Below are 16,357 nucleotides of genomic sequence, written 5' to 3'. Positions count from 1 at the left end.
TAGGTTTCGGTCACCAGGGAATGGCAGGACTATACTTGCGCTATCAGGTTTCGCCTCCTCCATAGGTCTATCAGGACTAAACTATTCTGCGCCTGTTGTAGGGATGCTACTGCCTTGGGTTTAGTACCCATGCGGAGTGGGGATCTGTCTAACGCACCATCTAATATGCAATTGAAGTCTCCTGCCATTAGGAGGTTAGCATCAGTGGAGAGTTGGACCTTCCCCAGCATTACAACTGGCCTTGCCATCTCCTCTTGACATACTTAATACAGTCTTCTCAACCCCCTCAACCTCTCCAATATGTGAGTTTCTTAGAGGAATGCAATTGATACCTTATACCTCCTAAGGTAGGCATAAATCTAGTTATGTTTGACATAATTATTTAGGCCACGTACATTCCACGTTATAATTCTGTAATCATTCTCTGCCCCTTTCATGTCTCATTGTTAGAAAAATTATCATATATCTGACAGTGGCAATATCTAAAGTCCTCTGGCATAGAGGTCCCTCTCCACCTTTGAACAATACACAACAAAGTAAACCCAACAATGAATAAGTCGTACCTGTCAAAAATAACAGGACGTATTTGTACCCATCCCACCCTTAGGCAGAGCCGCCCATCTCTCCCAGGTCAACAGTAAGTAAGAGGACAGGAACCCCACCCCACAGTTCCTTCCCCTCACCCGGTAAATCCAAACTGATATCTCAATGTTAACTCTTATTAGTGAAATCTAACCAGTGCACCTATATCAGAGTACAGGATGAGACCCCAATGGAGTTCCAGCACCGTGCCCAGATGAGGCAATCAGTTTATCCTGCTCTACATACTTTAACTCGACCAATGGGTCATCCTTCATCTTACCTTACTGTTATTCTCTATAGTACTAAGTGTTCAGTTCCGGCTCCTTGTCTCAGTAGCCCTCTCACTCCTATTTTGCCTGCATCCAGGAGCGGGCCCTCCCACCCCCTCATCCATTGTTATCATCTACTTTTGTCAGGTCATTAACGTTTCCTTGCCCACCAGAGTGCTCTGCATCAGACTCAGTGGCGAAAACAAATTTCTGGTCTCCAGAGGGCAAGGCTCCTTACTGAAAGTACCATATTTGCCACCCAGTATGAATCCCGTGGATTGTTTCCCCGAGAGGGAGAGCCCAGATTCAGAAAAAAAAAAAAAGAGGACTTTAGCATCACGTTGGTCCCTAAGTCTCACTGGGAACACCAGGCTATATTCGACGTTGGCAACACAAAATGATGATGGACGGAGTGCTGAACAATGCAAACACTCACCCCCAGTCACAGATCTGGGTTCAATCCATCGTTCTTTTGCTCACCATGCCACCCCAGTTTGGACCCAGCCATATGCAAATCAGTCTTGACCCTGTTCCCTCATGGGACCAATCCAGCCCGAACTGCCAAGCCAGATCCTCCCTTCGACGTTGTACTCCTGCAGTCTATATTAGGCCCCCAGGAGGCAGTTTCAGAGATCCTGTACCCTTTTGGTATAAGCGGGGTATATCCAAATCTGTTTTTCCTCACACAGAGGTGGGTCATGAGCTTGAACATGTTGGAGAACTGAATCCCTGTCTCTGTGAGTAAACATTTGTGCTACGAGAGCCAACGGGGGCATCCCTGGCCGAGGGGCAGGAGCCAAAGATCGGTGAGCTCTCTCAATAAAGAAGAATTTTGATGATCGGACAGGACTTATCTCTTCTGTTCTCCAATGTTCTAAAAACAATTCAGCTGAAGGACCATCCGCCTTCTCCAGAACCCAATAAATCTTAGGTTGTTCCGTCTGGAACGTCAATCAGCGTCATTCCACTCGAGACGACTTGGCCAAGAGCATCGTCACTGTATCATGTAGTGTCTGTACGGTTTTGCGAAGCTCCAAGACTTCACCTTTGGATGATGGGACTCTCTCAGCAACTTTGCTTAAGTCAACTCAAGGTGAATGATGTCCATCGCCATACTATCCATTTTGGTCTGAAGTGCTACATGAATTCCTCTTACGGCCTCCAGTAGTTCATTTTTATCCTGTGCCTGTGTTCACCAATCGGGCACCGCTCGCCCTTTCCTTCTTGTGCACCAGTGCCATGACCAGGGACAGTGCACTGTACTTTTCTGTTAGTCTGCACTCCTCTTTGGGGCTTGCCCTGTTGTCTTGATGATGCTCAGGTAATGCCTGAAGTTAAGGGCAGGTCTTGCTGTACGCAGGTCCATGCTTTAATTTTCACCAAATCTCATTCATTGGATTAGTCACCGGCGGCCACGCAGCGGACCCACAATCAAAGGGCCTGGGCAGTTTCCCCCACAGTGCTTTTTCTTTCAGTGCAGTACCTAGAACCCTGCTCGCCACTACAGGGTCCTGGATTAAGCCCTCCTCACTTCTAGAGCAACGAGTGTCAACTCTGCAAGGCGGACCCACATCAACAGGAGCAACTGACTTACACTACCATAAGTCAGGCACCGGGCATTCAGCGTGTGCTCCCTTCATAGTATATTATGCTCAGTTTTTTTGCCAATCTGTCTAGTCCACCCCCAGGCGGAACAGGCCTCCAGCCTGGGCCTACAGGACTACTTGCCTGCTGCACAGGCACTCGGGCCGCAGTATCCACAGTCCTGGTCAGGCCCATGAAGTCCCAATCTAGGCCCTCACCAGCATCCCGGGCCACTCCCCAGTGCCACAGGGCCCCCAAGGTGGCCCCCCCTCAGACCATTCCTGTTGGGGACATTGTTATCGCAGCCACGAGGTCCATCTCAGTCCGTGTGGCAGTCTCTGGTTCCTTAGCGGTGCCTGCCTCCCATATCTGACCCAAGGCAGAGCTCCTCCACCTGGGGGATCCTTCTGAAGGGCGATTTGTGGTCCCAGCACAGGCAAGGGCCCACCCCCAGGTCTCCTCCCAAACTGCTCTCCGCACTTAAATTTGCTGCATCCTGCCTGTGGAGGAGTAGGGGGGGGCGGGAGGGTAGTGCACAGCCTTCACTCCAGCACAAGGCCACATCCTATCGCTGCTGCCACCAGGGCCCGAGGGCTCACGCACCCCATCCGCAGCAGTTGTCCTCAGGCTTTAATCAGGGTCGTCGCCACTCGAACGACCTGGGCCACCTCCCCTCTGCAGCCAAAGTTATTTTACAGACGGCCTCCTTCCTCAGCAGCCCTCTGATTCGGTTTCACTCTGCAGAGGGACAGGCCCCACCATTTTAGAGTCAGGCCAGGCCGTCCCCGTCTCAGCCGCTGACACAATCTCCTGTTCTGCGGTCTTCCATCGTGTCAGGGTGGAGTCCTAGTTGTAGGCCATACAGCAACAGCTCCTACATCATTCAGACCTACTGGTCTCATTAGGATATTGTAGGATCGGTGCTCAGCCCGAGCATGTCTACTCGGCCATCTTGTCAGGCCAGGTCCCCAGAAAGGGTGTAAAGTTATTAAAACAGTCCACCCACTGAGGGTAGAGTGTTCTAAATTAAAAAGGTAGAAAAAGAAAAACAAACATTGAAACGCTGTAACAGAAAATCTATACCAGCCATTATTTGCCCTGAGCAACTCCATTGTCTTCAGTGGAGCTCTCAGCATTCACAACTTGTAACGTAGCACGATGTAGGGGACTTTGCAGTTTGTTAAAGGCCATGAACCACAGTCATAGGCCTGAGCCACAGGTGAGCGTTTATAACGAGGGAAAGAGCTTTTAACAACTGGTATAGCCCAAGCAAGAAGGGCTACAAGGATATGAACACATTTATCCACTGAGGTTAGAAACTTCCAACTTAAATAGGCAGAAACACAAAGACATACATTGGAATGTTGGAGTAGAAGGCCTATAGCAGGCACTGTTAGCCAGGAGGCAATCCATTGTCTCGAATGGCACTCAACATAGGGACAAACACAAATGAAAAAAGCAATTAACATGCAGGCAAACTGAAAAAAAAGAAACACAACCGTGAAGAGTCACCTGAAGATTATTAACGGAAGACTTATACAACAAACATGAAGTCAAGACATAAAACACAGTTTTACCTGCAGAAAGAAGAGGTGCTGTGTGATCTCTTGAACAAGCTCTTCCTCAACATTTTCAGGGTAGAATTTGGCTAGAAAATGGAAGGTGACAGGCTCCTCCTTAGGTACATCATGATCTAAGACCTATAAAAAGGGGGTTAATGTTTCCAGTCGTCGGAGTACTTCTCTTCACACTTGTGCTATACTCTCTTCCAAGCCCATTCAGCATGAGCCTTCGTGGTTTCTATTTCTCATTCACAACGTTTCTCTCATCAATACCTTCACAGCATACCATTCTTCCAGTGTATCTTCCCATTAATGCAGTCTCCACAGCCAGAGTCTCCGAAACATCTATCCTTTTGCTACCGCTCTCCAACTCGCGTTGGCTGTATCTCTCGCCATCACCTTGCAGGGCCTCCTCCCTCTCATTGTGCCCGCAGCTTTAGGGTGCCCGTAATGCTTCACTTCCTCTTTCATTACCCGTAGCAGTTTGGCGTGTCATCCCCTCATTACCATATTGGTTGTTCTCCTATCTCTAATAGAGTATCTACCACAGTGCCTTTCATACTACTAGGCTGCTTTTCACTGGCTCTACCTTACCTTCTTCACCAATTTCTGTCACTCCATTCCGTCTATTCTCTTTCAGGAGGCACCTGTTTCCAATCTTACACCCAAGCCATATTTCACACCCTCCCCTCAAAGCACCACTCCAACATTTCTTCCTTTTCATTGGTATGTAAACCATATGAGAGCAGAAAGACTCCACTCACTTAGCTTCATTGTAGAAGCGTACCGCAAGCATCCTTGACCACGTGAACCACCCAAGTACTCCCAAGATCCATATTAAGTATTGTTTCTACCAAACCTTCTTGTCCATTTTCAGCCACGCCACGGTGTCTTTGATGGTATACTGGAGTCCAAAAAACCATGTCTCTCGAAGTCCCAAGGTCCGACAAACTAGATCAAACAGATCCTTGCCTTTCCACTTCACCTACACCAAGAGAAAAAATCAAGCTATAAAACAAAACAGGACTTTATTTGAAAAATATGAAGTCATTATGGATTGTTTTTAAAAAAAATGGCAATGCAAACAAGAAATCAATTGCAAAGACACTCCAAATTTTTCGACCATTCCTCCGCCACTCACCAGCTTAAGTAAAGTGAACAAAGTGGATGGTTTTCAGAATAACACTCTTCCAATGTACTTGGAACAGCATGTCAAATGTGTTAGCAAATAGAGTAAAATCTAACACTAAGACAGTCAAAATAAATACATCCCATTTAATCATGAAAAACATTCCCCCAAATCTAATCAGGCGAGACTGATGCTATACCATAGTGGAATTCCTATAGCCCAACACTGGGCACATATTGTTTGGGGTCAAGGGCAACAAGGTTTTAGGTTTATTTTATCCCTGGGACAAGTAGGCCCAACCCCCTGCAGCACAAACCCTTTCGCTGCCAGTTTACAGAGAAGCACTGTCTGCAGTTGAGGTAATATGTGTGTCCTTATGTTAATGGTATTCGAACTTGTATTATGATTTATTAATGAAAAGCCTTTATTATTAGGGTGGGCGCTGTAAATAAATGTTTTAAGGTTACACTGCACTACTGACAGTGGTTCTCGTATAAAAGAAAATAAATTAAAAGAAGTTTACACATGTTCGAAAAGTTTAACAATATGAGGCTAAGTAGAATGATCCCAGAATGCTCTCAGATTAGATGCAAATGTTTGCAGAAGCTTGTAAGCGAGGGTGATGATTCTTTGCTTTCAAAATAAAATGTTCCGAAAAAAAAATGCAAGTAGGGAAAAAACGTTTTTGCTACTAAGAAATTTTAGGTGCTATTTCTTTGAAGGGTCATTTAGTAAAGTGTATTGATGCATGCTAATATTTCCCAAAAACTATTTTCAACCAGATTATGGGAAGCATGAAAATACAAGAACAGGCAAAGCCAACCGATCCTACATTTGTTGCAAGTCTTTTAGTTTTGTCAATGCACGTCTTGTTTTGACATGGTTTTTGTAACACTTTATTGCTGTGGGAGCTGCCAGGCCCTCATCATTGTAACAAACACTGGCAAAAAGGACACAAAAAAACAAGAAGGAATGAACTTTTGTTGTGTGCCCTGGTTTAACAATATTGAATATAACAGGTATCCTAAATAGTAAAAGAGAATAAAAAAATGTCTAGCATTCGCAATAAGAATTTTTCAATTCCATTAAGGACACGGAGGCGAGGATTATGCTTCTCTTTCCATGCTTTTATTTTCACAGCAGCCAATGAACATCATGGAAAGTAAAAAACTACATGACCCAATAATAGTCATAACACGTGATCAACCATAGAGGAGGCAGCCTATAAAGTGTTGAGTCACACCAAGTCACTCCTCTTTCTCTGTCCAAAGTTCAAGATTCAAAAACAAAATCAAAATCCAAAATTCGCAACAGAAAAAATCAAAGTCTTAACCAAAACTTGCAAACGAAATCTCGCAAAGCAGACAAACTGGCATCCCACTTGACTGGAAGAAGAACGAAATCGCAGCAGATCGCATTACTTCTCATCATTTCCTAGAAAAATGAAAAAAATCCAGGCCATATAAACTGAACAACATAAGAAATACTTATATTACTAAACAATAGGGTGGGATAGCACTGACGTACAGTAATTTGCACATAATATCAACAAATATCATGACACTCCAACATCATATATATATACAGTGTGGCGGGATAATCCTCGCCTCCGTGTCCTTAATAGAATTGAAACATTCTTATCGCGAATGATAGAATTTTTTTTATTCTATGTCAGGACCGGAGGCTCAGATTATGCTTGTTCAAAACTGATTCACCACTACCGATGCTATATCAACAATAGGTTTATAATAAAAAGTTTTAAACGTAGAAGGCGAAGACCAATCTGCTGCCTTTAAAATGTCCTCTAAACAAGAACCCAAAATCAAAGACTTCGATGCCATAGCTCCTCTGGCAGAATGCGCACCAAACTTAGAAACATCAATACCTGCCTCACTCAGCAACCAACGCATCCACCTAGCGAGGGTGGCTGAGGAAACAGGATGATATGGTTTAACTAATGAAATGAGTAATTGACCCCCCATATCAGAACGAAATTCTTCTGTACTCACCTCGTAAGCTTTAAGACATTGTACCACACAAAGCTTGGGGTTGTCCACAAAACAGGGGTAAGCCATGGACTTCAGATTACATTTAGTTCTACGCGAAATGGAGAAAGAGACTCCTTCAGGAGAAAAAACTCTCCCCGCCAAATCTAGAGCTCTAACATCTGACACTCTCTTACAAGATATCAAACACATTAACATGGTGAGTTTAGCTGATAACTGTTTCCTAGACAAATATCTATTAGCCGGCCAGGATTCTAAAAATCTAAGAACAACATTAACATCCCAAAGGGACGAATAACGGGGGCGAGGAGGATTAGCTAACCTGATACCCCTCATTAATTTACACACAATAGGAGACTCACCGATGGGTTTACCCTCTACTGGTAAATGCCCTGCTGAAATAGCGGACCTGTAATTATTAATAGAACGGTATGCCAAACCTGACGCTGCTAAGGAGAAAAGGAAATTCAGGACAGACATCTACCTGCTGAAGAAGGATCTGCACTCCTAGAACTACACCAAGCACTCCATCGCTTCCACGCCGAAGCGTACCTCTTGTGAGTACTGGAGGACCAGGAACCTGCAATGAAGTCGGAAGATTCTTGCGAAAGTCCTGGGATGACCCATCTTTGCCTGAAAGACGCCATGCCATAAGGGATAGCTTGCCTGACAGGATCAATGGATGTAACAAGCCCTGAGGGTCCTGGAGGAGATTCTCCCGGAAGGGGAGAAGGATCGGATGGTCGCAACTCAGTTCCATTGCTATCGGAAACCAAGCTTGCGATCTCCAGAGGGGCGTCACTAGAACTAACTCCGCTTGCTGACGCCTGATCTGGGCTAAAACCCTGGGGATCATCAAGAAAGGAGGAAAAGCATAACTCCGCTCCTGAGACCAATCCTGAAGAAACGCATCCGTCCTTGATGCCTCCGGATCTGGCCTCCAACTGAAAAAGCGTTTCATCTGCCGATAGAGGCGAGATGCAAACGGATCGATCGAAAAGGGACCCCACTGCGCTGATAGAGTTTGGAAAACTCTGGGATGGAACCTCCAATCGCTGAAGTCTCTCAGGTGGCGAGATTTCCAATCGGCCACTAAATTGCTGGCCCCTGGAAGGTACTCCGCCACCACAGAAATCCTGTGTTGAAGGCAAAAGTGCCAGAATTCCTTGGCTATCTCCGCCAGAATGCGGGAGCGAGTTCCCCCCAACTTGTTGACATATCTCACTGCCGAGATATTGTCCATGCGAAGGAGAATACAACAATTTGCTCTGATGGGGGAAAGACTCTTGATTGCAAAGGAGCCCGCTAGGAGTTCTAAGCAATTTATGTGGAGACTCAACTCTGAGCTGGACCATCTGCCCCCCGTGGACACTGAGCCACACCGGGCTCCCCAGCCCCAAAGACTGGCGTCGGACTCTATCACTACATCCGGGAGAGAGCTGAGTATGGCTCTGCCGTTCCAGGCTTCCATATGATCGAGCCACCAATGCATCTCTGATCGGGCTTCCTCCGACAGGGGGACTTGATCTGCATAACGGAGGCCCTTTTGAAGATGAGGAATCTTCAAACGTTGAAGGGCTCGGTAATGCAAGGGACCCGGGAAGATCGCCTGAATCGAAGAAGAAAGCATGCCCACCATGCGTGCAATCGCTCTCAAGGAAACAATCTGTTTGGATAATAGACACTTCAATTCTCCCTTGATTTAACGGATCTTCCCGGAAGGAAGGATTAGAAGGGACTGTAAAGAGTCTATCTGGAACCCCAGAAAGTCTATCCGATGCGAGGGAATCAGAACTGATTTTTGGGCATTGATTACAAAACCCAGACTCTGAAGTAGAGACACAGACCATTCGAGGTGATCTAACAGAAGGTCTCGATCTTGAGCCATGATTAAGATGTTGTCTAGGTATACAATTAGCCTGACCCCCTGGGAACAAAGGAATTCTACTACTGGACGCATAACCTTCGTGAAACACCAAGGGGCGGAGGGCAGACCAAAGGGGAGAACCTTGTACTCGTAATATTCTGTCTCCCAACAGAACTGAAGGTACCTCCGATGTGGAGGAAAAATAGGAATGGTCAAGTAGGCGTCCTTTAGATCTAAGCGGACTAACCAGTCTCCCTCTTGGAGAACATCTCTCAGTAAATGGATACCTTCCATTTTGAAATGACGATATAGCAAAAAACCGTTGAAATCTTTTCAGTTTAGAACTAGGAGCGAACCGCCTCCTTTCTTGTCTACCAGGAATACTGGACTGACAAAACCTGAAGGGTGATGGGGAACTCTGATAACGGCACCCTTCTTGAGCAGAGCCGAAATTTCAGCGGAAATAAGCCTGTGTTCTTGATGGGAAAAATATCCCCGCTCTGGGAGGCATGTTTCATAAGGGGTCTCGTAAAATTCTAGCTTGAACCCCTGCACGGTCTCTAAGACCCAAGCATCTGATTAAATTATACGCCAATTCTCCCAAAACTTCTGAGTTCTGCCCCCCAAAATTACTTCTGAACTCAAGACCAAGCTCACCTGTGGCTCCCGACTCCTGGGAGAAAAATTGTTGTCCTTTGGCTCTCCCTCTGCGGAATCTGCCTCAACCATATCTAGGTCTTGATGGGTAGAAGGTAGACGAGGAGTCGTAACCCTGATAGCCCCCTCTTCCTTGTTGGAAGGATGCACAATGGGGGCCTTGCTGATTAAAACGGCCGAAGGCACGCCCTCTGTAGCGTCCGGCCCCTCGAAAAAGTGGACGTATCACTCTCCGGATGGATCCTTGTGCCTTGTCCAGACTGGCGTAGGTGGATACGAACTTAGAAAGTTCCTTCATGAAGGGAGACCCAAAAAGTAACCCCTGGGCCACGGGGCCTGATTCCGATGCAGCGAGGTCCGCCAATTTGGGATCCAGCTTCATCAAAACCGATCTGCGACGTTCCGATGAGATGGCGCAATTAGCATTGCCCAAGAAACAAAGAGCTCTCTGAGCCCAGCCTACCAGGATATCCGGGTTAATGGGGTCACCCGATTCCTTGGCTTGAAAGGCCAGTTCCAGGATCTTGGTTAGAGGTCCGGAAATGTCTAAAAGTTTATCTTGACAACCACGCCAGGCGCGATCTATACCCTTCTTAGGATCCTTAGCGGATTTTTTGAGGAACGTAACAAGGGTAGGATCCAATTCCGGAGTCTCTGTAACCTTAGAGGGAAAATCAGGTCTGGGGCATTCAGACCTTAATCTAGAACGAATATCTTTATCAAATCCGTGTCTAATATGGGCTTCTACATAATCCGCCACCTCAGGGGGTGGTAACCACAGGGAGGATCTGGGATGCACGATGTCCTCTGGCTCGAAAGTCAACACCTTAGGGGTAGGGACCTCCTGGTGATGGGCTTTCTTCTTGCGTTTACGAGGAGCGTCCTCCAGCTCGGAAGAGTGCTCAGATGAAGAAGAAGAAGAGGCTGGATCATCCACCGCTTTCTTTTGCGAGCCCGCATTGTAATCATGCTCTCTGGCCATATTCCTTATAAGAGATTGGAAATCCACAGAATGCGGGTTAGAAGTCTGTTTAGCAGGTTGCAGGTTTGTCGCAAAGGAAGAATCCCCCATGGTAGGGGCGCTCACCGGAGCTGCCCAAGCTTGTTGATCTACTAAGCCCAAGAGATGATGCTTGATGGGTTGGATGGCCTGAGCCAAGGCCTGATTGAGTGACACATACCTGCGTCTAGAGCATACACTAAGTCCTGGTCAAAAGAGCCAGCAGCATCATCCATATAATACAAATCTTCGGCTTGGTCATCATAGCCAACCATACTGCTGGATAAACAGTATAATCAATAAATAGTAAATCAGGGCAGAAACCAAAATATTAGCCTTTTAGTATGTGGAGGGAGCAGCCCTGATAGGGTTAAAAAAACGTTAAACCAGGCCCAGCCTGAATCTGTATTATTTCAACCCCAGTGTCCAAGCACTGGGGCGTAATTGGGAGCTGAGCCGGTGGAGGAACACCACAGGGGCTTAAAGCGCTAAAAAAACGCTTTGGTTTTATGAGGCAGAGCCTCTAATAAAGTCCCCGTGAAGAGTGGGGTTATTAGCGCTGAAGAGCTTAATTTCCGTGTGGCAGCGCCTCCAGAGATTGCCCTCGTGGGGGAAGAAAAAGAAAAAACTAATTAGTTATGCCCCGGCAGGCTCGGAGACGCGCGCCGTAATTAGGCCCCCGGGGAGAAGCACAAAGGCAAAGGGGGGCGCTCTGAACAAGCGAGCGCGGGCAGATCAAAGGGGATTACCGCTCCGAGACGAGCATTGATCAAAGGGCGTCCTGGAGAATTCTGAAAGGACGCGGCCTGGCAGAGCGAGTCGGGCTCTTCAAGGCTAAGAAAACCTGACGGCTTCACACGCGCTTGCACATGCGGTGAAGGAGGCGATAAGAGAAGAACGTAGACCCATAAAAAGCGATCACGCTGAGCGCGGGTCATAAAAATAAATAAAAAGGAAGAAAGAACCTCACCGCTCCCTTGCCCCCACTCCACTGCTGAAAAAGCACTCCAAAGGACGCTTATAAGGAGGGGAAAAGCCCGCTCCCACACGTTAAAATATAACAGTAATAAAAGATGAAATCACACTTAACTGGCTGCGGAGCAGCAAAGAAAGGGGAGTGACTTGGTGTGACTCAACACTTTATAGGCTGCCTCCTCTATGGTTGATCATGTGTTATGACTATTATTGGGTCATGTAGTTTTTTACTTTCCATGATGTTCATTGGCTGCTGTGAAAATAAAAGCATGGAAAGAGAAGCATAATCTGAGACTCCGGTCCTGACATAGAATCTCAGAATATTGCTACAGCCTTAAAGGGCATGGCCAACGTCAAGGTGAGTGGAAGTGGCGGGATCTCTACAGAAGTGTCCTTCTCCCATTTCTCTTAGCCCTTTTTAACAGTTTTAAATAGGGAGATGAAATACTCCAGGATTTTAAAGAATCAGTCATGGTTAGTGTTATTAAAAGAAGGTTTAAAAAAATCCCAATCCATATCGCCCCATATGTCTCCTGAATGTGGACTATAAACTATTTATGAAGATCTGGGCAGAGAGGTTTGCCTCATGTGAGCAATTGTTGATCCATCCAGATCAAAATGGTTTTCCACCCGGAAGGTTGATGGCAGCCAATACCTACCAATTGATACAGCCCATCGATTATTTTTCAGTTAATAAAGAGAAAGCTGCTATTCCTATGACGGATGCAGAAAAGGTCTTATCTTGTTAATTGGTCAGCCCTTTTGTTTATTTATTTATTTTGTAATTCTGGACAGATTTGACTTCCCTTCATCAATTATAGACATGAGTAGAGGCTTTACCAGGGAGCTGAGGCTAAGATTATTAATTCTCATAAGGCGGTGGTAGTAGAGATTAATCATGACACCTGTCAATGTTGCTCCCTTTTCTCCACTCGTTTTATTTTTTTCAATCAAACACTTAGGGGGTTATTCTAACTTTGGAGGAGGTGTTAATCCGTCCCAAAAGTGACGGAAAAGTGACGGATTTACCACCAGCCGTATTACGAGTCCATTATATCCTATGGAACTCGTAATACGGCTGGTGGTATATCCGTCACTTTACCGTCACTTTTGGGACGGATTAACACTCCTCCAAAGTTAGAATAACCCCCTTAGTCTCTAGGATCTAGAGCAATCAAGCCATTTGACCACCAATAGAGGGTTTGGCAAAAATGTAACTATTTGCAGGCAATATGATTTTATATTTAAGGGCAGACAGTTCCAACATCTTGAATGCCATTAATGAAATTGAGAATTTTACAAGAACAAGGGGGTATAAAGTTAATCAGGCCAAGACCAACCTTTTATTTTTAAACTCACCTCGTTCTGAGCTCCTACCTATTTGCGGACAGTGAAACATCAACCTGTGAGGTATCTAGAGATCCTTGTCACAAATGATTTAACACAACTATTTTGTATAAATTATGGTGCAACTCTTGCCAAAACTAGGGTGTTATTGGAAAGATGGGCTTTATTGCCTCTCTCCCTGGTTGGCAGAGTCCCATTAATTAAAATGTCCATTCTCCCTTTGTTTTTATTCCTTTTCTAAACCTTTCCTTAAGAATACTGAGTATCTATTTTAAAGAACTCAACACCATTATTAGAAGTTTTGTTTGGTCTAAGGAACAACCTCAGGTCAAAATGCCTATTTTGCAGCTGGACCCAATGCAGGGAGGTTTAGCTTTGCTGCAATTTAGAACATGTTATCAAGTCACCTTAACATATCTCCTGGTTCACCAGGCTGCAGATATTACAGCTCATGACAACTTTTTCTTAGATCGTATGACAGGGGAACATCAAGTATGTTTGCAAGTTTTTCTTCAAATCACCAAACTCCCCAAGCAAACGAGGTATAAGACCCTGGAGGAAGTAGTCTCATGCTTCCAGACATTCTTTAAATCTCAGGAAATCCTGCAATGCCATGCATATACTCTGCAGCAGGTTTGTGTCGTCTGGGGTGGAAGTATCTTAAAGGTAGCTCAGTCATGGCAAGTGTTCAGTTTCAAAAGATCTGTGGACTTTTATAATGCGCTGAACCCAATAATTAATTCAACAATTTGACAGCTAGAATGTCATTATGGTTTAGTTTTACCCAGATAACCAACTTAAAACAAATTAATTATGTAGTAATGAAGGAAGATACTCACTATATGGTTTCTCCTATATATCAGACAGGGCTGGGGGAGTAGGTAATTGGTACCAATTGTTACGCCAACAGACTAGTAAGGGTGTACTTTCAGATTTCCTGCTTAAAGTCTATCAGACAACTAATTGTAGATATAACATTAAAGAACGGCAGCACCTTTCCAAGGTAGGCTGTAGATCACTCCGAGCTGCTAATTTTAAGAGAATAGTGTTCTTATCTAGATGGTCAGCATATTATACACCTGAAAGGTTGCATAGGATCTTTCCATTGCACCCAGATCAGTGCTTTGCGTGTAAGGGAGCCATTGGGAGTGGTTGGGTCCTTATATTTTTATGGATGCCCAATGCTCTAAGAATTTTGGGAGGAGGTATTCCATCAATGAGTCAATTCCTGTGCATGATAGTTTCTCCATCTTTGATGCTGGTACTTTTTGGTTCCTCTCACGAGGTCTACCATCTACATAAATACCAACAACATTTTATTTCAATAGCAGTTGCTGTAGCTCGTTCACTGATCCTCCAAAATTGGAAAACAGATGTGGTTCCCTTATATTCTCAATGTCATAAGAAAATGATTAGGACTCGATCCTTTAAAGAGGCTTATGCTAAGCGGGTAGATGCCCTTTGAAGATTCTATGCAACATGGGGTGCCTTTGCTATTTCATAATATGATTTTGAGCATACTATGCTTTATCATTGACTTCATGAATGGATGTTTTAATATGTGAGGGGTCGATTCCCTTGATTTCTTTCATTACTGTGAGCTACAATATTCTCAGAGTGATATGATAAACCGTATAACTGATTTCTTGATCCAGTAAGTACACAGGGAAATCGTTTTACTCAATGTATTTGGCTGCTACATACTCATGCACTTTAAACTTCTGGTTCTATCTATACGGATTAGGATCTGGATGAGTTGAGGTTGCTCAGTTCTGGGTTGCATGAGGCACTTTGGTGTTTTTTTCCAAGACTTTAACATTTCAAAAACTGTGCCTCGAAACTGATACAAGGACTTCGGACATCACCCACAAACTATGGACATGGGCTCCAACTGGTCCAACAGGAGCTAGCCCCTCACCACCCCACTGACCACAGTGATACTGAGACCTGCGACCCTGGACTGTGAAAAAGTTCACTAGTTCTCATTTATGTTAATGCTGAGTTCGGTTTAGTGTCCTTTTGTTTATGGTCACTCTTTTTTGTAGAGTACACATCAACAATTTCCATGCTGGTCTGCACACCATGCCCCATTACTATTCATACAACAGCCGAGCTCACAGAGCAGCCTGGAGGAAGTAGGGAACAACTGGAGATGACGGCCGTCCTACCCTCTCATCTTCCACAAACTCAGCCTTTCCCCCATGACCTATGTTTTGATAGTGTTCATGGCCTCAACTCTGCGATAAAGCATATGGCACTACTTCACTGGCTTAAACATAAAAATGCAAATATAGCATCTTCTATAAGATACCAATCTTCTTGTACAGGATACCCAGAGTTTACATTCTTATTTATTCCCCTCCCAGTTCCATGCCACCAATACTTCAAAGACACGGGGGCACAGCTATTCTCATATGACAAGGGTTGACCTTTGAAGTATCCACAAAGCATACAGACAGGGTGGAGAGGGGGCGGGGATGTAAAAGCAAGATGGGGGAGCATTCCTGTCTAATTATGCTATCTATGATCCCAATGATGCCAGGGAAACTTTTTTTTCCAATTTCCTCCCAACAATTGCCCACCACTCTAATGACCACACAATACTGGGCGGTGGGAAGGGGGGACACGGTGATCCTTCACCCCGAGAAGTCCAGACACCGAGCTCGCCAAAGGTGCCATATGGCTCCCCCTTCCCTAGCACAGGGAAAGGATGATCTCCATCTCGAGGATTTATAGAGAACCCAACATCCAGGGGGAAAATATTACATCTATTACTTGAATGTGCACCACTCGCATAGATTTCTTTCTCACCCGTAGAGCCCTGCACCAACAAATAATTCATTCAGAAAATGACCCACAAATCTTGTCAGATCATGTCTCAGTATGGTTGCATATTGATACTGTGGAACTTTGCCATTCAGCCCGTCCCTGTGATTCATGAGTGAGATTGCACGCAGATGATGTGGTGAGGGAACGTCACATTCCATGAAGCCTTGGACCATTATTTACAGGAGGATGACACTGGGAGGAGAATGCCTCCATGCTCTGGGAGGCAGCTAAAGTGGGTATGGGGGATACTTATTTCCCCCACACAGCCACATCCAAAAGACTAAACCAACGAAAGAAACAGAATTGGAAGATAAACTGCATAGATTAGAAACTCTTCACAAACAAAACACCTTGCTCCGAAAACAACGGGCCCGTAGGAAAACACAGAGGGAATAAGAACAGCTACTAATGAAGGAAGCCGCCAAAAAACCTAATACATATTCAGCAAGCCTATTTTGAAAAAAGCGACAAGGCAGACTGTATACTGGAATACAAGATTTGTCAGGCCCACACCAGATACCATATGCACAAGATCTACAATGCACAAGGC

General features: G+C 45.1%; 1 protein-coding gene across 3 annotated transcripts in view; it reads right to left on the bottom strand.

Annotated features, from left to right (window-relative positions):
• NF2 (NF2, moesin-ezrin-radixin like (MERLIN) tumor suppressor) overlaps positions 1 to 16,357 on the bottom strand; it is a 468,843-nt gene that overhangs the window by 426,225 nt on the left and 26,261 nt on the right. For all 3 annotated transcript variants that reach the window (XM_069214589.1, XM_069214587.1, XM_069214588.1), the window contains exons 2-3: positions 4,857 to 4,982; positions 4,013 to 4,135 (exon numbers count right to left, since the gene is read on the bottom strand). In XM_069214589.1, coding sequence (XP_069070690.1) covers positions 4,013 to 4,135; positions 4,857 to 4,982 — 249 coding nt within the window. The remainder of the gene's footprint in view (positions 1 to 4,012; positions 4,136 to 4,856; positions 4,983 to 16,357) is intronic.

Source organism: Pleurodeles waltl, chromosome 11 (genome assembly GCF_031143425.1).
Source record: "Pleurodeles waltl isolate 20211129_DDA chromosome 11, aPleWal1.hap1.20221129, whole genome shotgun sequence".
In the NCBI taxonomy this organism is placed as follows: domain Eukaryota; kingdom Metazoa; phylum Chordata; class Amphibia; order Caudata; family Salamandridae; genus Pleurodeles; species Pleurodeles waltl.
This window is presented reverse-complemented; position numbering and strand designations above follow the sequence as displayed.